The sequence below is a fragment of the Salvelinus namaycush genome, chromosome 24, assembly GCF_016432855.1.
Source record: "Salvelinus namaycush isolate Seneca chromosome 24, SaNama_1.0, whole genome shotgun sequence".
Taxonomy (NCBI): Eukaryota; Metazoa; Chordata; class Actinopteri; order Salmoniformes; family Salmonidae; genus Salvelinus; species Salvelinus namaycush.
The window spans coordinates 32,203,825-32,230,054 of NC_052330.1; the positions used below are offsets into that span (position 1 = coordinate 32,203,825).

Sequence of the window (26,230 nt, forward strand, 5' to 3'; positions counted from 1 at the left end):
ACCGTTAGACCCAGCACAATACCGTTAGACCCAGCACAATACCATTTCTCTCCTGTTCTATTGGTTTTCATATCAACTTTCTTTCATTGTCCAGAAGACAAATGCACAGTCCTAGTCATATCAGAAACCCATGCTAGTTGTTTCATCTTTAGATTCTCCCTCTTTCTAAGTTTCTAACAAAAACGCTATCAGATGCTCTGTTTTAGAATGGTGTTCTCCTAGACACGCTGTTTTAGAATGGTGTTCTCCTAGACACGCTGTTTTAGAATGGTGTTCTCCTAGACACGCTGTTTTAGAATGGTGTTCTCCTAGACACGCTGTTTTAGAATGGTGTTCTCCTAGACACGCCGTTTTAGAATGGTGTTCTCCTAGACACGGTGTTTTAGAATGGTGTTTTCCTAGACACGGTGTTTTAGAATGGTGTTTTCCTAGACACGCCGTTTTAGAATGGTGTTCTCCTAGACACGCCGTTTTAGAATGGTGTTTTCCTAGACACGGTGTTTTAGAATGGTGTTCTCCTAGACACGCTGTTTTAGAATGGTGTTCTCCTAGACACGCTGTTTTAGAATGGTGTTCTCCTAGACACGCTGTTTTAGAATGGTGTTCTCCTAGACACGGTGTTTTAGAATGGTGTTCTCCTAGACACGGTGTTTTAGAATGGTGTTCTCCTAGACACGGTGTTTTAGAATGGTGTTCTCCTAGACACGGTGTTTTAGAATGGTGTTCTCCTAGACACGGTGTTTTAGAATGGTGTTCTCCTAGACACGCTGTTTTAGAATGGTGTTCTCCTAGACACGCTGTTTTAGAATGGTGTTCTCCTAGACACGCTGTTTTAGAATGGTGTTCTCCTAGACACGCTGTTTTAGAATGGTGTTCTCCTAGACACGCTGTTTTAGAATGGTGTTCTCCTAGACACAGTGTTTTAGAATGGTGTTCTCCTAGACACGCTGTTTTAGAATGGTGTTCTCCTAGACACGGTGTTTTAGAATGGTGTTCTCCTAGACACGGTGTTTTAGAATGGTGTTCTCCTAGACACGGTGTTTTAGAATGGTGTTCTCCTAGACACGCTGTTTTAGAATGGTGTTTTCCTAGACACGGTGTTTTAGAATGGTGTTCTCCTAGACACGCTGTTTTAGAATGGTGTTCTCCTAGACACGCTGTTTTAGAATGGTGTTCTCCTAGACACGCTGTTTTAGAATGGTGTTCTCCTAGACACGGTGTTTTAGAATGGTGTTTTCCTAGACACGCTGTTTTAGAATGGTGTTCTCCTAGACACGCTGTTTTAGAATGGTGTTCTCCTAGACACGCTGTTTTAGAATGGTGTTTTCCTAGACACGGTGTTTTAGAATGGTGTTTTCCTAGACACGGTGTTTTAGAATGGTGTTCTCCTAGACACGGTGTTTTAGAATGGTGTTCTCCTAGACACGCTGTTTTAGAATGGTGTTCTCCTAGACACGGTGTTTTAGAATGGTGTTCTCCTAGACACGGTGTTTTAGAATGGTGTTCTCCTAGACACGGTGTTTTAGAATGGTGTTCTCCTAGACACGCTGTTTTAGAATGGTGTTCTCCTAGACACGCTGTTTTAGAATGGTGTTCTCCTAGACACGCTGTTTTAGAATGGTGTTCTCCTAGACACGCTGTTTTAGAATGGTGTTTTCCCGCTAACTGCATTTTGGCAAATGTTTGAAAATTACGTTTTATTGGCTGCTTCATTACAGGTGTTGTATGTTCTGTTAAGATGAATTACCATAATCTACAAGTGATTTCTGTCATTCTGAACATCGTGGCTGGACGCCTTAATGGCTTCTGCACCCAATGCATATGGGTCCGGTAAATTTCTCAAATGGACGGTAAATTTACAATCTTCCCGGCCACGTTGTCCGGCACCACGGAAAACCCTCATTCATTAACACCTCACATAAAAACGACACGTCACTGGCAAAGCACAGATAAAAAACAAATGACCATCTGAAAACAGGTCACAGAGTACGCCTGAAAGAGAGAGACGTCTCACCACTTAGAGAAGACGAGGAAAAACTTGTGTACGAGGGTGGAGGCCACGGCGTTGGGGTAGAGCTGGCAGGTCCTGGCTACCAGCATGGCCCAGGATACACCACCCAGGAAGCCCAGGATGTTACTGTAGATGTTATGGCCTGGGGGAGAACAATAACATAACATTAGGTGTATATATATATATATATATATATATATAAAATGGTGTTGGGTAGAGCTGGTAGGTCCTGGCTACCACTAAGAGATTAGATTTGTTGTTGCCCTACAAGGCAGTTGGCAGAATAGAGGTGAGTTGTAGTAGTCGTAACAGCAGTACATACATTAGGGGTGGGAACGTTTAAACTGAAGAAGAAAATACCACTAAACAGGTCCCAATCATGAGAACAATGTGGCGGAGGCAGCAGCGGAGTGAGGAGACGAGGAAACAACCCTTTCCTTAAGGAAAGTCAGAGGAGCGAGTAAACCCCAACTTAGTTATAAATCAACTGTTAAAAATGTGCCAGGATTTATAAACACATCCATAAATATCTTCAGAAATTAGACAGATCCTGGTTCTGTTGAGTGTTTGTTTAATACGGATTCCGTGAGCTCTAAGATTCACACGGATTCCGTGAGCTCTAAGATTCACACGGATTCCGTGAGCTCTAAGATTCACACGGATTCCGTGAGCTCTAAGATTCACACGGATTCCGTGAGCTCTAAGATTCACACGGATTCCGTGAGCTCTAAGATTCACACAACATCTGTCAGATATAGCAATTTCACCAATTCAACTGTTTTTAAATATTTTGCCATGATGTAATAAAGGCGTAAAAAAATAAAAATAGAACAAGCTCTCCGGGATCTCAGAATGTATTTAGTGTTTACACTGTTCCAAACCGGCAGGATCCTTTAGAGGGCTAATCTACAGGTCCACCAAACACATGTACAAATCTAACAGCCACTCAGATTCTTAACCAGATAAAAAAATATATATTACACTAAAATTAAACCAACAAAAAAAACACAACAACAAAAAATGATGCTTTGTAAATGTTCCAAAAACAAATGTATTTCTAGTGAGAAATAAAAATGTGGTATAGTGTTTCCATTTCATTTTTTGTGATCTGAATCTTAACCAAAATCTCACAGATCCCACCAGGTAGTGTTGCAGCACAAGGGGGGGGATAGGGTACATAGGATTCCTAGTTCTTTGACTTTGTGCGATTCATTTAACCAGCTATGAAACAAAAACGTCAGAAATACTTTGAAAACAGCAACTGCAGCATTTCAATATAAAATGTGATCATACTTGACTATTTCTATTCACAAATGCAAGTGAAATGCTCGCACTGTGGCGCCCTGACAATATGGCTAGTGAAAGACATCTTACCAATGCCAAAATGTACCAGGATTTGGCAAGTGGAGGGTGTTTTAGGCCCTGCTAATCTAACAGCACCTGTTTGACAGACACTGGCCTAATACGTACACAGCGCTAACTCCTCCTACCCTCCTTCTTGATATCCTTCTTATTGTTACTATTAGGCTACAATCATCCCAACAAGTAGACCGAGCTTGTATAACCACTATCCAAGAGGCCTATGAGAACGTCTTGTTTAGCTGTTAGAACGTAAATTACTTGGGCCTATACTTTAATATCAATCATTCATTTATTTATGTCATCACAGAGCCTTTAAATACATAAACTATTTTTGGTTTTAAAATGAAATAACAAAAAAAGGGGACCTTAAATAATTAAACCAATAAATCGCAACATGTCGGCTAAAGCAATTGCATCATCTTTCCTGTAATAAAGCCTTTGAAACCCGTTAGAATAGACCCTCTGGGATTACTTATAATTTGTTCAGTGTTGTTTACACTGTTCCAAACAGTCAAAAAAAAAAAACTTGAATCTATTTGGCACACATACCCATGCAGGCTCAGAGAAGTAGCCTACCCGTCTTCCTGCAGGCTCAGAGAAGTAGCCTACCCGTCTTCCTGCAGGCTCAGAGAAGTAGCCTACCCGTCTTCCTGCAGGCTCAGAGAAGTAGCCTACCCGTCTTCCTGCAGGCTCAGAGAAGTAGCCTACCCGTCTTCCTGCAGGCTCAGAGAAGTAGCCTACCCGTCTTCCTGCAGGCTCAGAGAAGTAGCCTACCCGTCTTCCTGCAGGCTCAGAGAAGTAGCCTACCCGTCTTCCTGCAGGCTCAGAGAAGTAGGCTACCCGTCTTCCTGCAGGCTCAGAGAAGTAGGCTACCCGTCTTCCTGCAGGCTCAGAGAAGTAGCCTAACCCGTCTTCCTGCAGGCTCAGAGAAGTAGCCTAACCCGTCTTCCTGCAGGCTCAGAGAAGTAGCCTAACCCGTCTTCCTGCAGGCTCAGAGAAGTAGCCTACCCGTCTTCCTGCAGGCTCAGAGAAGTAGCCTACCCGTCTTCCTGCAGGCTCAGAGAAGTAGCCTACCCGTCTTCCTGCAGGCTCAGAGAAGTAGTCTACCCGTCTTCCTGCAGGCTCAGAGAAGTAGCCTACCCGTCTTCCTGCAGGCTCAGAGAAGTAGCCTACCCGTCTTCCTGCAGGCTCAGAGAAGTAGCCTACCCGTCTTCCTGCAGGCTCAGAGAAGTAGCCTACCCGTCTTCCTGCAGGCTCAGAGAAGTAGCCTACCCGTCTTCCTGCAGGCTCAGAGAAGTAGCCTACCCGTCTTCCTGCAGGCTCAGAGAAGTAGCCTACCCGTCTTCCTGCAGGTTCAGAGAAGTAGCCTACCCGTCTTCCTGCAGGTTCAGAGAAGTAGCCTAACCCGTCTTCCTGCAGGCTCAGAGAAGTAGCCTACCCGTCTTCCTGCAGGCTCAGAGAAGTAGCCTACCCGTCTTCCTGCAGGCTCAGAGAAGTAGCCTACCCGTCTTCCTGCAGGCTCAGAGAAGTAGCCTACCCGTCTTCCTGCAGGCTCAGAGAAGTAGCCTACCCGTCTTCCTGCAGGCTCAGAGAAGTAGCCTACCCGTCTTCCTGCAGGCTCAGAGAAGTAGCCTACCCGTCTTCCTGCAGGCTCAGAGAAGTAGCCTACCCGTCTTCCTGCAGGCTCAGAGAAGTAGCCTACCCGTCTTCCTGCAGGCTCAGAGAAGTAGCCTACCCGTCTTCCTGCAGGCTCAGAGAAGTAGCCTACCCGTCTTCCTGCTGTCCTATTTTAGAAATGCCTCGCACCCTCTACATTTCACATGGCCAGTGGATTCTCCAGTAGTTTCCACAATCATGTCAAATGTCTTCCACACATGACTTGTCCATTCTGGCCCGGTACTTGTCCATTCTGGCCCGGTATAAGACCAGGATGGGCAGTCGAGACCTGCCGGGTTCAGTCTGAGAATGACAACTTTAATTCACTTGGAATTTTATTTATCGTTTTAAATGGAAAACCGATTAAAAACGGCAGTTTCAAAACGTAAAGAAAAACTTAGATTCATCACATCTTTAGTATACAAGCCGATTCACATTTGATGGTGAGTGAGCTATTTGGCCGTACATGACTGATCACCAGGCACCAGTGTAATTTAGCTGGTCCTGCAATTCAGCTGCAATTCCTTGACGGTTCTGCCTCGTCTCCCAATAAGCTTGGCGAATCCTATGCCATATCGCTTACAGCCATCTAGCTTCTAAATAGAACTAAAGGGTTGGGGGCGAAGGGGCAGGGGATGTTTTTTGATTGGGCTTCGTTTCACACAAAATTTAAAAAACAAAATAACTACAGCCATAGCTAGAGAAACACATTCAGTACCTGCACCTGGCTGGCCTACAGGCCAGTGAGTGACTCTCTCTGCGGCTTCTGTTCCCGCAAGGCAAAATATGATTGGAAAGTTGTTTGCCAGGCAGAATATGCAAGACAAACAAATTCACCATGGCAACGAAGCTTGTGGTCCATCCTGTGTGTAAAAATGCCATGACACACGGTTTCTCTTAGGCAGGATAATCCCATTTAGGAAATAGGAGCTCAGTTTGGGCCCAGTGCGTTGACATGTCATTAGTTGATTGTTAGTGTGAAAAGAGGGCAAGGTGAGAATGAGTGAGATAATCCCTACCTGCCTAGCCACAACAGTCAGTGTTACACAGAGCACACACACACACAGGGACAGACACATACCAAGCAGGTGAACACACACACGCTTACGGAAGATACCGACTCAACACACACAGTTCTGTTTTCCACCAAGACAAATGATTGTGCTCCTACGCAAAAACAATACTACAGATCCAACTCACGTTTAGCCCACAGCTTGATGGTCCTCAGAGTCAGTCTGAAGTTCTCAATGTTGGGTACAAGATGAAGGATCTCATCTGTAACTCTGCAACCTGAAAACACAACGTCAAGTCATTATTGTCCCCAACTAACCCACAGTCACAATAGATAGACTGTTAGGCTACAATTTATCCCCGTAACTAACCCAGTCACAAGAGACAGACTGTTAGGCTACAATGTATCCCCGTAACTAACCCAGTCACAATAGAGACAGACTGTTAGGCTACAATGTATCCCCGTAACTAACCCAGTCACAATAGAGACAGACTGTTAGGCTACAATGTATCCCCGTAACTAACCCAGTCACAATAGAGACAGACTGTTAGGCTACAATGTATCCCCGTAACTAACCCAGTCACAATAGAGACAGACTGTTAGGCTACAATTTATCCCCGTAACTAACCCAGTCACAATAGAGACAGACTGTTAGGCTACAATTTATCCCCATAACTAACCCACAGTTCTAATAGAGACAGACAGTTAGGCTACAATTTATCCCCGTAACTAACCCACAGTTCTAATAGAGACAGACAGTTAGGCTACAATTTATCCCCGTAAATTAACCCACAGTTCTAATAGAGACAGACTGTTAGGCTACAATGTATCCCCGTAACTAACCCAGTCACAATAGAGACAGACTGTTAGGCTACAATGTATCCCCGTAACTAACCCACAGTTCTAATAGAGACAGACTGTTAGGCTACAATGTATCCCCGTAACTAACCCAGTCACAATAGAGACAGACTGTTAGGCTACAATGTATCCCCGTAACTAACCCAGTCACAATAGAGACAGACTGTTAGGCTACAATGTATCCCCGTAACTAACCCCGTCACAATAGAGACAGACTGTTAGGCTACAATGTATCCCCGTAACTAACCCCGTCACAATAGAGACAGACTGTTAGGCTACAATGTATCCCCGTAACTAACCCAGTCACAATAGAGACAGACTGTTAGGCTACAATGTATCCCCGTAACTAACCCAGTCACAATAGACACAGACTGTTAGGCTACAATTTATCCCCGTAACTAACCCAGTCACAATAGAGACAGACTGTTAGGCTACAATTTATCCCCGTAACTAACCCACAGTTCTAATAGAGACAGACAGTTAGGCTACAATTTATCCCCGTAACTAACCCACAGTTCTAATAGAGACAGACAGTTAGGCTACAATTTATCCCCGTAACTAACCCACAGTTCTAATAGAGAGACTGTTAGGCTACAATGTATCCCCGTAACTAACCCAGTCACAATAGAGACAGACTGTTAGGCTACAATGTATCCCCGTAACTAACCCAGTCACAATAGAGACAGACTGTTAGGCTACAATTTATCCCCGTAACTAACCCACAGTTCTAATAGAGACAGACTGTTAGGCTACAATGTATCCCCGTAACTAACCCAGTCACAATAGAGACAGACTGTTAGGCTACAATGTATCCCCGTAACTAACCCAGTCACAATAGAGACAGACTGTTAGGCTACAATGTATCCCCGTAACTAACCCAGTCACAATAGACACAGACTGTTAGGCTACAATGTATCCCCGTAACTAACCCAGTCACAATAGACACAGACTGTTAGGCTACAATGTATCCCCGTAACTAACCCACAGTCACAATAGATACAGACTGTTAGGCTACAATGTATCCCCGTAACTAACCCAGCCACAATAGAGACAGACTGTTAGGCTACAACACAATGCAGAGAGAACACTTGAAACCTACAACACAGCAGTTGCTTTCAACCAGCTGTAGGTACGGTTAGATGTGAGTCAACAACCAATTGTTAAGAGGCCTTTCAAACCACACTGTTTTGCAACAGTATGTACGGATTGTGTAGTGAGATATCATTCAGCAGATGATTGAATCCTAATCAATTTAACAGTACATGCAGTGCATTTGGAAAGTATTCCCACCCCTTTACTTTTTCTACATTTAGTTATATTACAGCTTTATTCTAAAATGGATTACATTATTATTATTTTTATCATCAATCTACACACAATACCACATAATGACAAAGCAAAACTAGGTTTTAGAAATGTTTGCAAATGTATTCAAAATTAAAACAGAAATACCGTAGTTACGGAAGTATTCAGACACTTTTTTTATGAGACTCAAAATAGAGCTCAGGTGCATCCTGTTTCCATTGATCATCCTTGTACAACTTGATTGGAGTCCACCTGTGGTAAATTCAATTTATTGGACATGATTTGGAAAGGCACACACCTGTCTATATAAGGTCCCACAGTTGACAGTGCATGTCAGAGCAAAAACCAAGCCATGAGGTCGAAGGAATTGTCCGACGAGCTTCGAGACAGGATTATGCTGAGGCACATATCTGGGGAAGGGTACCAAAACATTTCTGCAGCATTGAAGGTCCCCAGGAACACAGTGGCCTCCATCATTCTTAAATGGAAGAAGTTTGAAGCCACCAAGACTCTTCCTAGAGCTGGCCGCACGGCCAAATTGAGCAATCGGGGGAGAAGGGGGGCAGGAAGGTGACCAAGAACCCGATGGTCACTGAAGGACATCCATCTCCGCAGCACTCCACCAATCAGGCCTTTGTGGTAGTGGCCAGACAGAAGCCACTCCTCAGTAAAAGGCACATGACAGCTCACTTGGAGTTTGCCAAAAGGTACCTAAAGGACTCTCAGGCCATGAGAAACAAGACTCTCTGGTCTGATGAAACCAAGATTGAACTCTTGGCCTGGAATGCCAAGCATCACATCTGGAGGAAACCTGGCACCATCCCTACGGTGAAGCATGGTGGTGGCAGCATCATGCTGTGGAGATATTTTTCAGCGGCAGGGACTAGGAGACTATTCAGGATCGAGGGAAAGATGTACAGAGAGATCCTTGATGAAAACCTGCTTCAGAACACTCAGGACCTCCGACTGGGGCAAAGGTTCACCTTCCAACAGTACAACGACCCTAAGCACACAGCCAAGACAATGCAGGAGTGGCTTTAAAACAAGTCTCCGAATGTCCTTAAGGTGGCCTAGCCAGAGCCCCGGACTTGAACATCTCTGAAGAGACTTGAAAATTGCTGTGCAGCAATGTTCCCCATTCAACCTGACAGAGCTTGAGGGGATCTTCAGAGAATAATGGGAGAAACTCCCCAAATACAGGTGTGCCAAGCTTGTAGCGTCATACCCAAAAATACTTGAGGCTGTAATCGCTGCCAAAGGTACTTCAACAAAGTACAGAGTAAAGAGTCTGAATACTTATGTAAATGTGATATGCATATAATTTTTTTAATAAATTTCCCCAAAAAATCTACCTGTTTTTGCTTTGTCATTATAGGGTAGTGTGGGTAGATTGAAGGGCAGAAACAATTGAATCAATATTAGAAAAAGGCTGTAATATAAAATGTAGAGAAAGTCAAGGGGTCTGAATACTTTCCGAATACACTGTACATTTTAGTATCTGTGACCCCAGCGGGAATCGAACCCATCACCCTGGTGCTGATAACACCACACTTTCACCAACTGAACCACATCAGGACCCAAGCTCAGAGGACACAAAGAGCTCTGTGTTACCATTGAGACTCCTAATGCAGCGGATGTCAAGGTTCTTCAACAGCCCGTCATCCCGAAGGTCCAGATTCTTTGGGATGGTTTGCAACGCTAACCGAGCAAACAGGATGTCGATCTAAAAATACACAACAAACAGTTCATGGACATTTTTATTTTTAAAGTGGTACATCTCAAATTTGGATGTACAAAACCAGTTTTGCATGGTTTCCTTGCAGTAATGCAAATGTTCACATTTTAGGCCTATAAAGGAATCATGAATAAAAAAATACATTCAAATGTCACACCTCAATGCTGTCGAAAGACAGCTTTATGACCGGGACAAATGCCTCCTCAACAGCCTGGAAAATAAAGACAGAAGTTCATGAACAGTCTGCACCCCGTTCATTTTTGGGTATGCATCTTTACCTCCAACTCTACCAATACCCACTTACTACCAACACAAGTCCCACTCTACCAATACAATACCCACCCTCAAATCCTTGACCTCCTCCTGCTCCTTCAGCTTGTCCAGGAACGAGGAGAAGAAGTCTGTCCTCTCCACATGCCGAGGAGCCACAAACAGGGCGTCAATGTCTGCCCCTAGAAGACGAGCACAAGGACAGAAGACCTTGTTTAGATGTAAACTCTGTGGTCATGTGTTTTCAGAACTTTTGAACCTGTGTGGTCGACAGTCATATTCAGTAGGTACCAACAAATGTTTTGAAATTAAAATTAGCATTCCTGTTGGACAACAACTCGTACTGTAACGTTTGCAGTGAAAAGTGGACATAACATGTACCTTTAGTGTGAACTCCTAACCTGTACGACCCAAATGTGAATATCTTCCCTCCAACAGTCTCAATCACTGAGGCAGGCAGATTCTAGGAGAAAATAAAGCAATCCGTACATACTGTTGCATCATGGTAGGTAACAGTGCCATGCGGTTGTCATATCAACCCAATATTATCTGCATACCAAATAGCACACGATTCCCTTTTATAGTGCAGTCCTGATCAAAAGTAACACACTACATTTGGGACTCAGCCATTTGATGTTATCACCAGACCCCTTGCTGTACCAGAGAACTGTCTATAGGTGAGTGTAAAATAATACCTTTGTCTCACTGACGTCATGGATCCATTCCTTCACCAGGGTGTTCAGTTTTCCCAACACATGTATTCTATGGAAAACAAGGCATGATTTAGAGGAAGTCTGTGGTATTTTGAAGTTTAACCCCCTAGAGTCGATGTTCACACCCCTGCTGAAATGTAATTAGCATAATAAAAATAAAATAAATATAGCTCTCTAACTTAAACCGATGGATTTTTTAAGGATTATTTGTATTATGCTAATTAGATTTCGGCATTATATATTTTTTTATTTTTTTTTGCATTGGATGCGTCTCAATCCACCACATCCGCTGATGCTGCATCCGAGGTGACAGAGCTTAAGTGGTGTTTGTCAGACTATGAGACACCCCGAAAATCGGTGTTCTCAACTGGCAGTTTCATTAAATATTACCCACAAAACACCAGTGTCAACAGTGAAGAGGCGACGCCAGTGAAGAGGCGATGCCACAAAAAATGTGTATTTTTTTAATTTTTTTAAATACAGTTTACCAAGTACTGACTGAAACCCCAACATAAGAATAATTGGCTGATGTACTGGCAAGATATTGGATGAAGTTATCCTCCTCCTCATAGGCCTTGACACTACCTGATATAACTTGTGTTCATTCTAACATGACCATTTACGAGTGACAACCATCCTACCTGCGCTGTAGTTCCAGCTCCTCTTCAAACACCCCGTACGGTTTCAGGGCCTCAGTCAGCCTGTGTGTGAGGACCAGGTCAGCCTCCTTAGCTTGGACCAGGCTGATAGGAGAAGTGATCCCATAGTGTTTGGGAGTCTCCCGACCCAACGACACCTGGTTAGCAGTTGGACTGAAAACAGGACAGGACAGATGTGTTTGTGATCTGAATAAATGTATGTGCCATGTAACAAATGTTACTAGGAATTTCTCTTGGTATTGTACAAAGAAACATCCACACATCAACAATCCATCAATACAAATATACATGACAGCCCATACAGAAAGTGTGTAATGGCATCACAGCACATACAAATGATGCGTGTAGTGTGTCTTTTATAGTTAGTTCTATACTGACTCCCTAGCATACATTGCCTGCTGTGGTTTCTGTGGGTGTGGTGGAAGAGGAAAACAGACATAGCTACACATCTTCATATTGGACTCTGGGGAAAAACACAGAGGCTTCTGAATGGATTCTGATGATGTCATGCCTCATATTAATCTAGAATGTTTTGACTGAACAGAGACATAGTCAAGGACATAATCAACATCAACTTGGTGACCTTCTGTAATGTTACAGTTGGATGTTGACATGACATTACAAAGGCCTAACATGCTGACCAGACCAGGCATGCATGTGTCCGCCATTGTGCGCATGTTGGTTTTGTCCACCCACACCAGACACGATCAGGACACGCAGATTGAAATATCAAAACCAACTCTGAACCAACTAAATTAATTTGGGGACAGGTCGCTTGCTGTTGCTAGCTAATTTGTCCTGGGATATAAACAGTTGTTATTTTATCTGAAATGCACAAGGTCCTCTACTCCGACAATTAACTCACAGACAAAAGGTTAAAAACAGTTTGTTTCTAGCAATCTCTCCTCCTTCAGGCTTCTTCTTCTTCAGACTTTATATGGAGGTTGGCAACCAACTTTAAGGTTCATTACCACCAACAACTGCACTGGAGTGTGGACCTCAATTCAACTTTCAATCACCCACATGGGTATATGCTCCTAAAAACCAATGAGATGGGAGAAGAGGGACTTGCAGCGTATCAAGTGTCACAAATAGAACCAAGGTCTATTTTAGCGGCTGGCTATTCAGAGCGTGCGAGCAGTGTGTGTGCAATGATTGAATAACATGTATGTTTACATTTATTTTGCAACGCGAGCGGTGTGGTCAGCATGTGAGAGAACATATGTTTGCACCAAATTGATTTGACACGTCTAGTGACCCATCACAATGCAAAACATAACATGCTGACCACACCGCTAAAATAGACCTTGGTTCTATTTGTGACACTTGATACGCTGCCAAGTCCCTCCTCTCCCATCTCCTCATTGGTTTTTCGGAGCATATACCCATGTGGGTGATAGATAGATGACCTGAGGTCCATACTCCAGTCGTTGGTGGTAATGCACCTTAAAGTTGGTTGCCTACTGCTATATAAAGTCCGAAGAAGCCTGAAGGAGGAGAGATTACTAGAAACAAACTTTTACCTGTGGATTAATTGTCGGAGTAGAAGACTTTGTGCATTTCAGGTAAAATAACCCATTGTTTATATCCCAGGACAAATTAGCAAGCAACAGCAAACTAACTATCTACATTTCCAAATGTTTTTCGACCTGTCCCCAAATTAATTTAGTTGGTTCAGAGTTGGTTTTGATATTTCAACCGGCGTGTCCTGATCGTGTCTGGACAAAACCAACATCCGCGCGATGGCCAGCATGTAAGAGCTACGCCTAAATGGCAGTGGGCAAGACACCGGAACAGCCAACTTTCTCAAACTGGCAATGAAGCCACATGGTATTTTAGCTGTATCTGACAAATATATTTAACATAATTGCGAAAGAGACAATACAAACGAATTAGAGTAGTAACAGTAGCAAACGTTGTCTTTGTTTGCATTTAACCTTTAACTTAACGGCTTAACGTTTGCAACTGACAAATTACAATATCAACTTTACACTTAACTTTGGCACTAGAAAACACGTAGCTAACTAACGTTAGTTGGTTACCGAATCACAATTACCTACTAGCTACGTGCTAGATGGCGCAAACATAGCATAACAAAGCTAACGTTCGTTAACGTGTGTTTTGTTATGGTAGCTAAGTCCTGGAAATGCTAACTAGCCGTTTGCAACTTCACTTGCCAAGAACGCTTGAATGCATTGGGTTAAAAGTCAGACGGTACTAACGATAACTACTGTAGCTAGCTAATACTCAATTGTTTCTATACAATTTCCCGCTACAAAACCTGCTACCAAAAATAAATACTTGACAAACTGGCTCGCCAGCATCGGTAGGCCCAATCCCCTTTCCAAACACGTATCTGTCCAAAGTAACGAGATACTTACAGAGCCATTGAAACAACCTCCAGCAAGTCCAATCAGCCTTCCCAAAATTCCCTTCTCATACTCGTTTCTTATTTTATTTAGCTAGCTATGTTATTTAACCAGCAACCGAGCAGTGGGATTTACACCTTTTGTTTCCTCTAAACATGGCGCGTGTTCAAGCTGTGCGGTCTGCAAAAATCGCACGGTGAGTGGGTTGTGTTAACGTCATACTGTAGAGCACACTTATCACATGGGAACTGTAGTCTTTTAAAATAGATGGGCATTTTATTTTTTATTTGACCAAGCAAATTGACTGAACACATTCTCATTTACAGCAACGACCTGGGGAATAGTTTCAGGGGAGAGGGGCGATGAATGAGCCAATTGTAAGCTTTAAGAGCTCTGTGTAGTAAGTACTCTACCCCGTAACTAACCCAGTCACAATAGATACAGACAGTTAGGCTACAATTTATCCCCGTAACTAACCCAGTCACAATAGATACAGACTGTTAGGCTACAATTTATCCCCGTAACTAACCCAGTCACAATAGAGACAGACTGTTAGGCTACAATGTATCCCCGTAACTAACCCAGTCACAATAGAGACAGACAGTTAGGCTACAATGTATCCCCGTAACTAACCCAGTCACAATAGAGACAGACAGTTATCATACGTCCCTTTTTTTTTTTATATATATATATTTTTTAATTAACAACAAATCAATACAGAAAGTACATAAGGGAACACAAGTATATATAGATTATATATAATGGACAATCGAGCTAGGGGGTACAATATCACATTACAATTACACAAGGACCTTAAGGGACAGACATACACTTACAATTCTAACAGCTTGTTTGTTAGTAGAGTATTTAATAGTCTTAAAATACAGTTCAATTTCTTTTTGTAGGGTAAGAAAATGTGTTTTTTTGTTAGTAAATTTACATTTGTGTATATGAAATTTGGCCAAAAGAATAATGAAATTAATTACATAAAAATGTTTCAGCTTATTTTTATCGTATGTAAAGAATCCAAGCAGTACATCTCTCCACAATAGTGTAAAATCTTCATAAATGTGTTCAATTATAAATCTACTGATGTCTTGCCACAGTTTTCTTACATGTATACAATGCCAAAAAAGATGCAACACTGTTTCTGGGTGGTCATTACCAAAGGAGCAATTTGAGTTGATATTTTCCTACGCAACAACAATACTACAGATCCAACTCACGTTTAGCCCACAGCTTGATGGTCCTCAGAGTCAGTCTGAAGTTCTCAATGTTGGGTACAAGATGAAGGATCTCATCTGTAACTCTGCAACCTGAAAACACAACGTCAAGTCATTATTGTCCCCAACTAACCCACAGTCACAATAGATAGACTGTTAGGCTACAATTTATCCCCGTAACTAACCCAGTCACAAGAGACAGACTGTTAGGCTACAATGTATCCCCGTAACTAACCCAGTCACAATAGAGACAGACTGTTAGGCTACAATGTATCCCCGTAACTAACCCAGTCACAATAGAGACAGACTGTTAGGCTACAATTTATCCCCGTAACTAACCCAGTCACAATAGAGACAGACTGTTAGGCTACAATTTATCCCCGTAACTAACCCAGTCACAATAGAGACAGACTGTTAGGCTACAATTTATCCCCGTAACTAACCCAGTCACAATAGAGACAGACAGTTAGGCTACAATGTATCCCCGTAACTAACCCAGTCACAATAGAGACAGACAGTTAGGCTACAATGTATCCCCGTAACTAACCCAGTCACAATAGAGACAGACTGTTAGGCTACAATGTATCCCTGTAACTAACCCAGTCACAATAGAGACAGACTGTTAGGCTACAATGTATCCCCGTAACTAACCCAGTCACAATAGAGACAGACTGTTAGGCTACAATTTATCCCCGTAACTAACCCACAGTCACAATAGATAGACTGTTAGGCTACAATTTATCCCCGTAACTAACCCAGTCACAATAGAGACAGACTGTTAGGCTACAATGTATCCCCGTAACTAACCCAGTCACAATAGAGACAGACTGTTAGGCTACAATTTATCCCCGTAACTAACCCAGTCACAATAGAGATAGACTGTTAGGCTACAATTTATCCCCGTAACTAACCCAGTCACAAGAGAGACAGACAGTTAGGCTACAATTTATCCCCGTAACTAACCCAGTCACAATAGAGACAGACAGTTAGGCTACAATTTATCCCGGTAACTAACCCAGTCACAATAGAGACAGACAGTTAGGCTACAATTTATCCCCGTAACTAACCCAGTCACAATAGAGACTGTTAGGCTACAATTTATCCCCGTAACTAACCCACAGTTCTAATAGAGACAGACAGTTAGGCTACAATTTATCCCCGTAACTAACCCACAGTTCTAATAGAGACAGACTGTTAGGCTACAATTTATCCCCGTAACTAACCCAGTCACAATAGAGACTGTTAGGCTACAATTTATCCCCGTAACTAACCCACAGTTCTAATAGAGACAGACAGTTAGGCTGCAATTTATCCCCGTAACTAACCCAGTCACAATAGAGACAGACAGTTAGGCTACAATTTATCCCCGTAACTAACCCAGTCACAATAGAGACAGACAGTTAGGCTACAATTTATCCCCGTAACTAACCCAGTCACAATAGAGACAGACAGTTAGGCTACAATTTATCCCCGTAACTAACCCACAGTTCTAATAGAGACAGACAGTTAGGCTACAATTTATCCCCGTAACTAACCCAGTCACAATAGAGACAGACAGTTAGGCTACAATTTATCCCCGTAACTAACCCAGTCACAATAGAGACTGTTAGGCTACAATTTATCCCCGTAACTAACCCACAGTTCTAATAGAGACAGACAGTTAGGCTACAATTTATCCCCGTAACTAACCCACAGTTCTAATAGAGACAGACTGTTAGGCTACAATTTATCCCCGTAACTAACCCAGTCACAATAGAGACAGACAGTTAGGCTACAATTTATCCCCGTAACTAACCCACAGTTCTAATAGAGACAGACAGTTAGGCTACAATTTATCCCCGTAACTAACCCACAGTTCTAATAGAGACAGACTGTTAGGCTACAATTTATCCCCGTAACTAACCCAGTCACAATAGAGACTGTTAGGCTACAATTTATCCCCGTAACTAACCCACAGTTCTAATAGAGACAGACTGTTAGGCTACAATTTATCCCCGTAACTAACCCAGTCACAATAGAGACAGACAGTTAGGCTACAATTTATCCCCGTAACTAACCCACAGTTCTAATAGAGACAGACAGTTAGGCTACAATTTATCCCCGTAACTAACCCACAGTTCTAATAGAGACAGACTGTTAGGCTACAATTTATCCCCGTAACTAACCCAGTCACAATAGAGACTGTTAGGCTACAATTTATCCCCGTAACTAACCCACAGTTCTAATAGAGACAGACAGTTAGGCTACAATGTATCCCCGTAACTAACCCAGTCACAACAGAGACAGACAGTTATCATACGTCCCTTTTTTTTAAAATTTTATATATTTATTTTTTAATTAACAACAAATCAATACAGAAAGTACATAAGGGAACACAAGTATATATAGATTATATATAATGGACAATCGAGCTAGGGGGTACAATATCACATTACAATTACACAAGGACCTTAAGGGACAGACATACACTTACAATTCTAACAGCTTGTTTGTTAGTAGAGTATTTAATAGTCTTAAAATACAGTTCAATTTCTTTTTGTAGGGTAAGAAAATGTGTTTTTTTGTTAGTAAATTTACATTTGTGTATATGAAATTTGGCCAAAAGAATAATGAAATTAATTACATAAAAATGTTTCAGCTTATTTTTATCGTATGTAAAGAATCCAAGCAGTACATCTCTCCACAATAGTGTAAAATCTTCATAAATGTGTTCAATTATAAATCTACTGATGTCTTGCCACAGTTTTCTTACATGTATACAATGCCAAAAAAGATGCAACACTGTTTCTGGGTGGTCATTACCAAAGGAGCAATTTGAGTTGATATTTTCCTTAAACTTCTTCATATAGTGGTTGGCAGGATAATATTTATGAATAATTTTAAAGGAAACCTCCTTAATTTTGTTAACAAGTAGGTATGTGTGTGGCAACATCCAAACTTTTTCCCGAACAGATATTATCAATAAATCCATTCCAATAAGGCATGACATAAGGTATAGATACAACATCCTGCTGAAACAAGGTTCGTTCTGTTGTTGAATGGGCCAAAAGAGAAACAAATCTTTCCTACTGATGAGTCAACAGGGTCAATAGAAGGTAGGCTCTGAGGGTCAGGTCTTGACACGTTCCTGAATAACAGAGCAAAACCTGAGGGAATGGCATCTAAAACAATTGCAAAATCTTTAGGTGTTACAGGGACCTTGTAAAGAGATAAGAATTCCTTATAACTGAGTAAAAGACCCTCTGCATTTACCAGTTGGCTCACCAATAGGATATTATTTCGGAACCAATATTCTAAAAACAAAGAAGTATTTTTATACAATATATCCCGATTATTCCATATATACTATCTGTGTGGAGAAAAATTGTGTTTATAAATTAAGGACCATGACAAGAAAACCTGCCGATGAAAAGCAGAAAGTTTCACTGGAATTTTGTCAATATTATAATTGCACAACAACATGAAGTTAGGGCCACCAAAAGTAGAGGAGACATGAGACATCATACGTCATACATCATAAGACATCATACGTCCTTACCCTAGGAGGGGAACAACATTACCAGGAAGTCTACAGGGTCGTCTGGCTTGGCCTTGCAGCACTCCATCGTGCCCTCAGTGAGAGGGTATCCGGTAGTTTATCAGGGGGATGAAGCGAGCCTCAAGCAGCTCCTGCCTCTTCACCTCAGTCACGTGACTGTTCTAAAGATACACATACGTGTGTGTATACAACTCGGCTAAACAACTACAGCTCCATGGTTTGTTGCTGGTGGCCCACTCTTCGATGGTATACAGAGAGTGGTTTTAAGAGTTCACACATCTGAGAGGACTGGATAGAAGGCGTTTTGTGACCCAGGAAACACATCTGCAAAACGTCAACATTTTACGAATATGAACACTATGGTTTCAAAATTGTAAAAGTTGCACAATATTATAAATCACCACCCGGTTGATTTTGAAATAAGCGCATTTTGTGTAATTTTAACTAGCAACATTGAGGTTGCCATGTTACATCTCGGGTTACAATTGTTCCACGTTCACACAAGCATTTCGCTACACTCGCATTAACATCTGCTAACCATGTGTATGTGACAAATAAAAATTTGATTTGATTTCAGTTGTCCATGCTTACAGAAAGCAACGCGTTTACCAGACCGAAGGAATCCCAAAATAATACGAGTTAAGAAGCGTTTGAAACATGGTAAATAGTTGTTTTTTTGGATGCCAGAACAGTGCTTTATTTAGCTGTGGGGTCCTTAGTAGATTTGAGAGCTGTGTTAGCTAGTGTAACAGCATATCTTCCGTCCCTCTCCTCGCTCCTACCTGGCCTCGAAACAGTTACTCTCGAAGCATCGTTACCCATCGCTCCACAAAAGCCGCGGCCCTTGCTGAGCAAGGGGAACAACTACTTCAATGTTTCAGAGCGAGTGACGTCACCGATTGAAACGCTATTAGCGCGCACCCCGCTAACTAGCTAGCCATTTCACATCGGTTACACTAGAAAACATATTTTTCTTTAGTTTGGCTAGCAGGCAAGAGCAATGATGGCTCTTGTAGACTAAATACAGCTGCCAAAACCTCCAATAACTGAGAACCACTGTACACAGACAAAATATATTTAATCGTTTCGGGATTCATCTGGATCAGTGAAGGCAACATGTGTCGTTTGAGCTGATGCAAGGACGAACACACAGTTCTGTGCACCAGTGTGGAAACAAAAGTAACCAATGTGAAACAGCAGTGTTGCTAGGGAAATTATCCAAGATGCGCTGTGATTTTGATGCCAAATATCATAACTTTGATTTAAAGAGAACGTATGCTCTTTTACAAGTTTTGAATCACACAATATTCATGTCCATAACGTTAGCTACATAGTGTTACTGATATTTTGCAGTTCTGTTTTCTGGGTCACAGAAAAACACATTTTTTGGTGGGTGGACCTTGACTTAATGAGGGATTCTAAAACGCAGCCTTTCTGTCCTCAGGGGTGGGTCCGTAGTTCCGGAGATGCCCCACCAGCCGAGTGGTGATCTCCATCATAGTACGGTTTTTGTTCACCTCTGACAGACAATGAAAAACTGACAGATTTCCTCTCAATGCGTTAAGCTCTATTCAATCAATTTACTACAATTACTATACACTGGTTCTGATAATTAGGTTGAATATTGGTTTTGAAATGCTTTGGCTAAATCAGTATTATATTCTAGCCTTACCAATTGTGTTCTGGGTGACTCTCCAGCATGTCAAAAGTATTTCAGAACCATTTCATCTTCCACATTCTATATTTCTTCAGCTGGCTTAGGTACTTGTCTTGAGAGTAACGTGTCTATTCTGCCACACCCTATGCCTGGTTCTGCACCCGCTCCATTTAAGTCATCAGATGCCTCCAGGGAGAAAATAAAATCTGCAAAACAGACACAGGTGGCCTCCCAGCAGTCTAAGGCGTCACTACAGACCCGGCTGTCGTAGCCGGCTGTGACCGGGAGACCCATGAGGCAGTGCAAAATTGGCCCAGTGTTGTGAGGGTTTGACCGGGCCGGGATGTCCTGATTCCCATCGTGCTCTAGCGACTCCTTGTGGTGACCTGCAAGAATGACATTTATGAAACCACTAACTCCTCTTCAGAAATGTTACAAAAACAACCATTTGAAATCCAACACTATAAGACGAGGCAGCGAGTCTAAATAAAATCTACAAACATGCTTTCAGGAACAACTCGTGCCACAACTCCATACACACATACTACCATATCTCAATTTGAGAACAAACTCTCCTCAACAGGTGTCCTTCACATAAAGAACTGGCATATGAACACACCTTGATTTTGCTCCATGCTGTCCCTCTAAGTGAGGCCAGTTGGACCTGAGCATTGACAGCTCGTGTACACTAGCACATGGTAAATTGCTGTTTTCAGCCACCCCAGAGTGGCTCACTTGTGGGCGTGCTGGCAGCATATAGCAGCACGTTCGATTGTGCATCTCAAGAATTCAGCATAGCAAGTTTGTATGAAGGTCTGGTTATTTAAATGAGTAAATGGTTTAATCCATTCTCCATTTCATTACTTTATTCACAGGTAAATGGTAATATGCTCTAAACCGCTCTGGTGACAAACAAACTTTGCTGCCTTGTTTCCAATTGTCCACATGGCTGGGAGAACCTATTCAAGTAAGTAAATACATTTCCAATGTAAACTATATTATTAGCTACAGTGCAGTCTGCTACAGTGCAGTCTAACTCAAATGAGCTGCTAACGTAACTAGCTAGCTATCTAGCCAACTTTACACTGCAAGGTTTGGTGACCAGGGCCATCTGGGACTGCCTCCAGAGGGCCTTCAGGCGTGTGAAGGCTACCTGTGTCCTGCATAACTTAATGGACATGAGGACCAGGAGGGGATCTGCAGCTTGCCGCTGTGTGCCAGAGGAGAGGTCTACAGGATGTTTCAAGGATGGGGGCAAACAACTCAGCACAGGAGGCAATCCATGTGCGGGAGATCTTCACCACCACCTTCAAAGAGGGTGCTGTTCCCTGGCAACACCATAGACCACACTATGCACAACCAAATGCTCTTAAGAGCCATCCACATTGCAATAAGAGTATTCTCCCATTTACTTAGCTATGTCAACTGCAGTTATTCAATTCCAGGTTTCTTACCTTTTGATTTCTACTTCAGGTGAGGGTGCTGTTCAGGTGAGGGTGCTGTTCAGGTGAGGGTGCTGTTCAGGTGAGGGTGCTGTTCAGGTGAGGGTGCTGTTCAGGTGAGGGTGCTGTTCAGGTGAGGTTGCTGTTCAGGTGAGGGTGCTGTTCAGGTGAGGGTGATGTTCAGGTGAGGGTGCTGTTCAGGTGAGGGTGCTGTTCAGGTGAGGGTGCTGTTCAGGTGAGGGTGATGTCTGTACAAAAATAAAACAGGCTCTTTTAAGAGTCGCCCATATTATTATTATTATTATTATTATTATTTTTACAATTAGACACCCTATAACCCACACCTACACATTTGTGTATCAATCTGATGTGTTGTGCAGTAAGCAGGCTCAGGTGTAACTGTGGCTCCTTCCACCTTCAAAGAATACGCAAGAGAACCAACCATGGAGAATAGTAAGACGCTTCATCATTTAGAATACTACACTATATTGTTTGTCATGTCTGTTTTTCAGTATAACGAACTCTGCAGCCACTTAGTGTGGACACCAGGTGAGACCACACAGATTCCTATTGAACGCTGTCTCTTTAACTACATTATTTTCTCAATAACAGTCGCTGTCCTTTACTTAATCTCCTTCTCCCTAAATCATGGAGGTTATATCAGCTGTGTCGGTGAACCCCCTCCCACATCTGAACTGGCTGACAGAGGGCACAGCATGATCAGAGGTGAGAGGTTACTTGGTCGGGTCAACAGGAAGTATTATTAAAGATGCTTTACATTGAAATAGAGATGTAGTAGTCCCAAAGTTAAAACAAGGTCAGTTTTGCATTTCACCTACTGATGATTGAGTGTTGATTACGCCTTGTTTTTTTATTAATTCTGTCTCCCGTCTCCAGGTAGGTTGATGTGAGAGAGGATAAACTGGGGACCCGAGGCTGTTAGGAGACATGGCTAGAGACACTTATGTAACTGATAAACTGAGAGAATATTAGGGTAACCCTGTAATTCATTAATCATACACCGTCTTCCCTGCTCCTCTGTTCTTACCTCTTTGTCTCTCACACCTCTCCCCAACTTTCTTTATAATGGACACCAGATGTGCATTGAAGTACAGATTGAACATTTTATTTAGAATATATTACAATTATACACTGCTCAAAAAAATAAAGGGAACACTAAAATAACACATCCTAGATCTGAATGAATGAACTATTCTTATTAAATACTTTTTTCTTTACATAGTTGAATGTGCTGACAACAAAATCACACAAAAATTATCAATGGAAATCAAATTTATCAACCCATGGAGGTCTGGATTTGGAGTCACACTGAAAATTAAAGTGGAAAACCACACTACAGGCTGATCCAACTTTGATGTAATGTCCTTAAAACAAGTCAAAATGAGGCTCAGTAGTGTGTGTGGCCTCCACGTGCCTGTATGACCTCCCTACAACGCCTGGGCATGCTCCTGATGAGGTGGCGGATGGTCTCCTGAGGGATCTCCTCCCAGACCTGGACTAAAGCATCCGCTAACTCCTGGACAGTCTGTGGTGCAACGTGGCGTTGGTGGATGAAGCGAGACATGATGTCCCAGATGTGCTCAATTGGATTCGGGTCTGGGGAATGGGCGGGCCAGTCCATAGCATCAATGCCTTCCTCTTGCAGGAACTGCTGACACACTCCAGCCACATGAGGTCTAGCATTGTCTTGCATTAGGAGGAACCCAGGTCCAACCGCACCAGCATATGGTCTCACAAGGGGTCTGAGGATCTCATCTCGGTACCTAATGGCAGTCAGGGTACCTCTGGCGAGCCCATGGAGGGCTGTGTGGCCCCCCAAAGAAATGCCACCCCACACCATGACTGACCCACCACCAAACCGGTCATGCTGGAGGATGTTGCAGGCAGCAGAACGTTCTCCACGGCGTCTCCAGACTGTCACGTCTGTCACGTGCTCAGTGTGAACCTGCTTTCATCTGTGAAGAGCACAGGGCGCCAGTGGCGAATTTGCCAATCTTGGTGTTCTCTGGCAAATGCCAAACGTCCTGCACGGTGTTGGACTGAAAGCACAACCCCCACCTGTGGACGTCGGGCCCTCATACCACCCTCATGGAGTCTGTTTCTGACCGTTTGAGCAGACACATGCACATTTGTGGCCTGCTGGAGGTCATTTTGCAGGGCTCTGGCAGTGCTCCTCCTGCTCCTTCTTGCACAAAGGCGGAGGTAGCGGTCCTGCTGCTGGGTTGTTGCCCTCCTACGGCCTCCTCCATGTCTCCTGATGTACTGGCCTGTCTCCTGGTAGCGCCTCCATGCTCTGGACACCGCTGACAGACACAGCAAACCTTCTTGCCACAGCTCGCATTGATGTGCCATCCTGGATGAGCTGCACTACCTGAGCCACTTGTGTGGGTTGTAGACTCCGTCTCATGCTACCACTAGAGTGAAAGCACCGCCAGCATTCAAAAGTGACCAAAACATCAGCCAGGAAGCATAGGAACTGAGAAGTGGTCTGTTGTCACCACCTGCAGAACCACTCCTTTATTGGGGGTCTTGCTAATTGCCTATAATTTCCACCTGTTGTCTATTCCATTTGCACAACAGCATGTGAAATTTATTGTCAATCAGTGTTGCTTCCTAAGTGGACAGTTTGATTTCACAGAAGTGTGATTGACTTTGAGTTACATTGTGTTGTTTAAGTGTTCCCTTTATTTTTTTGAGCGGTGTATTTAACACTTGGATAATGAACATTCAGTAAAGCGTTTCACGTTCTCTACTGGTTGAAATGAAGTCTCATTTGATGCCATACTCCACCTATCCTGTGTCCTCAAATCAATGTAAAATAAGTGTTTGATATTAAGATGAACTGGTTTTATAGTAGTTACATGATGCAAAGGAAGTAATGTACTGTTTTTATTATTCTGTTTCTGTATATATGAATTACAAATCAGCCGTTTAACTACTTAACTCATGTTTCTAGTCTATTGCATAGTTACAATGTGTAACCATTGAGGTCCCAGGACTCGGAATGGTAAACACTGTGGAAGTTTATAATTGTCATACATACACAGCATCATTCAAGAATGGTACTGGTATTGGATATGACGGAAATGTCTCAGTCAGATATTCATAACTGAACCGCACCTTTATTTGCCTAAGTAGAGTACGTGATCGGTGAATATATTCAATGTAGTAATAAATACCATTTAAAATAACACAAGCATATTGCTATTACATTGTTATAACTAACTTCTTTCTAAGCAGGGTTTCTCACACACCCAAAGACAGATGGCTGGCACAGACCTTTCATAAACACTGATAAGGAAAGGCCTTGATCAAAAGAGTGCTTGGGTCCGCATTTCACGAAATAATGAGACACACACATAACCAAGGACAGAGGGCTGACTACGCACACACAAAATCTCCTGCTTAGCTGAACATTTGATAACAAAGAACTTTTGCTATAAGACTCAGAAGGATGACGCCCAGCTCATCAGGACCAATCTGAGAAGACAACAACCTGTCCAGAACCAACCAAAGGACCAGAACTTCCAGACTCAACCTACTTTCTGTGTTGTATAAAATGTCTATGCATTCTGTTATCTGGGCTTTTTTCTGGAGGTTCTCTATGAGCTAAAGGAACGAGTCCGTATACGCTTGTACCAGATATCTTTACTCTTAAATTAAACTGTCGCTTGTTATACAATTTACCACCTTGTCTGAATCGATCCTTGACCGGCTCACCCTTCTCCATATCCAATTATCAACAGAAACTTGGTAAGCAGAGGATGGTTGTCTAGAGACCCGGTCCAGAGTGGTTGATTTGGGTGGGAGAGGGCGAGTTGGTGAAAGGACAGTTCACGGAGGACAGGTGAAATCTTTTGGGGGGGAGGACGACAGTTCTGCTCAACTCGGGAAACTGATCTTCTGGTCGACCATAAACAAGGTAAGCAAGACCTGTTAAATCAAACTTTGCATATTGTCGTATAGTTCTTCCAAATTTCGATCAGTGGTACCGAGTCTGGGTAAGAATTCTTGTTTAAATTTATGAGCATAGATGACATGTGAACGACAGTGAAGTGAACATATGTGGGAATAATTTGTAAGTCTTAAGCGCTATTATATAGTCCGGCTTGTGACCGGTGAGGAATAGGCTTAATTTGTGTTAAAAGCGCTATTATATAGTCCGGCTTGTGACCGGTGAGGAATAGGCTTAATGTGATAAAAAGATCTATTCGTATAGTCCGGCTTGTGACCGGTGAGGAATATAGTAAGCACTATTCAATAGTCCGGCTATTCAGTCGGTGAAGGGTAGGCTTAAAATTGGGATAGGCACTATTCAATAGTCCGGCTATTCAGCCAGTGAAGGATAGGCTTGTTCCATCCCCATTCATATAGTCCGGCTGTGACCGGTGACGAGTGG

At 42.6% G+C, this 26,230-nt stretch overlaps 1 protein-coding gene and 1 long non-coding RNA gene across 4 annotated transcripts in view; one reads left to right on the forward strand and one right to left on the reverse strand.

Moving 5' to 3' along the window:
• Positions 1 to 14,133, reverse strand: part of LOC120019185 (poly(A) polymerase alpha-like) — a 33,683-nt gene extending 19,550 nt beyond the window's left edge. For both annotated transcript variants that reach the window (XM_038962497.1, XM_038962496.1), the window contains exons 1-9: positions 13,963 to 14,133; positions 11,564 to 11,734; positions 10,905 to 10,971; positions 10,591 to 10,672; positions 10,282 to 10,391; positions 10,097 to 10,150; positions 9,816 to 9,927; positions 6,230 to 6,319; positions 2,015 to 2,153 (exon numbers count right to left, since the gene is read on the reverse strand). In XM_038962497.1, coding sequence (XP_038818425.1) covers positions 2,015 to 2,153; positions 6,230 to 6,319; positions 9,816 to 9,927; positions 10,097 to 10,150; positions 10,282 to 10,391; positions 10,591 to 10,672; positions 10,905 to 10,971; positions 11,564 to 11,734; positions 13,963 to 13,970 — 833 coding nt within the window. In that variant the 5' untranslated portion in view covers positions 13,971 to 14,133. The remainder of the gene's footprint in view (positions 1 to 2,014; positions 2,154 to 6,229; positions 6,320 to 9,815; positions 9,928 to 10,096; positions 10,151 to 10,281; positions 10,392 to 10,590; positions 10,673 to 10,904; positions 10,972 to 11,563; positions 11,735 to 13,962) is intronic.
• On the forward strand, positions 12,994 to 21,915 carry LOC120019187. Of its 2 annotated transcripts, none has more exons than XR_005472300.1 (3): positions 12,994 to 13,146; positions 21,244 to 21,335; positions 21,474 to 21,915. It is a non-coding gene; the product is annotated as an uncharacterized LOC120019187 (long non-coding RNA). The 2 variants fall into 2 exon arrangements; XR_005472301.1 differs by having other exon boundaries at positions 21,496 to 21,915.
• The last annotated feature ends 4,315 nt before the right edge of the window (positions 21,916 to 26,230 follow it).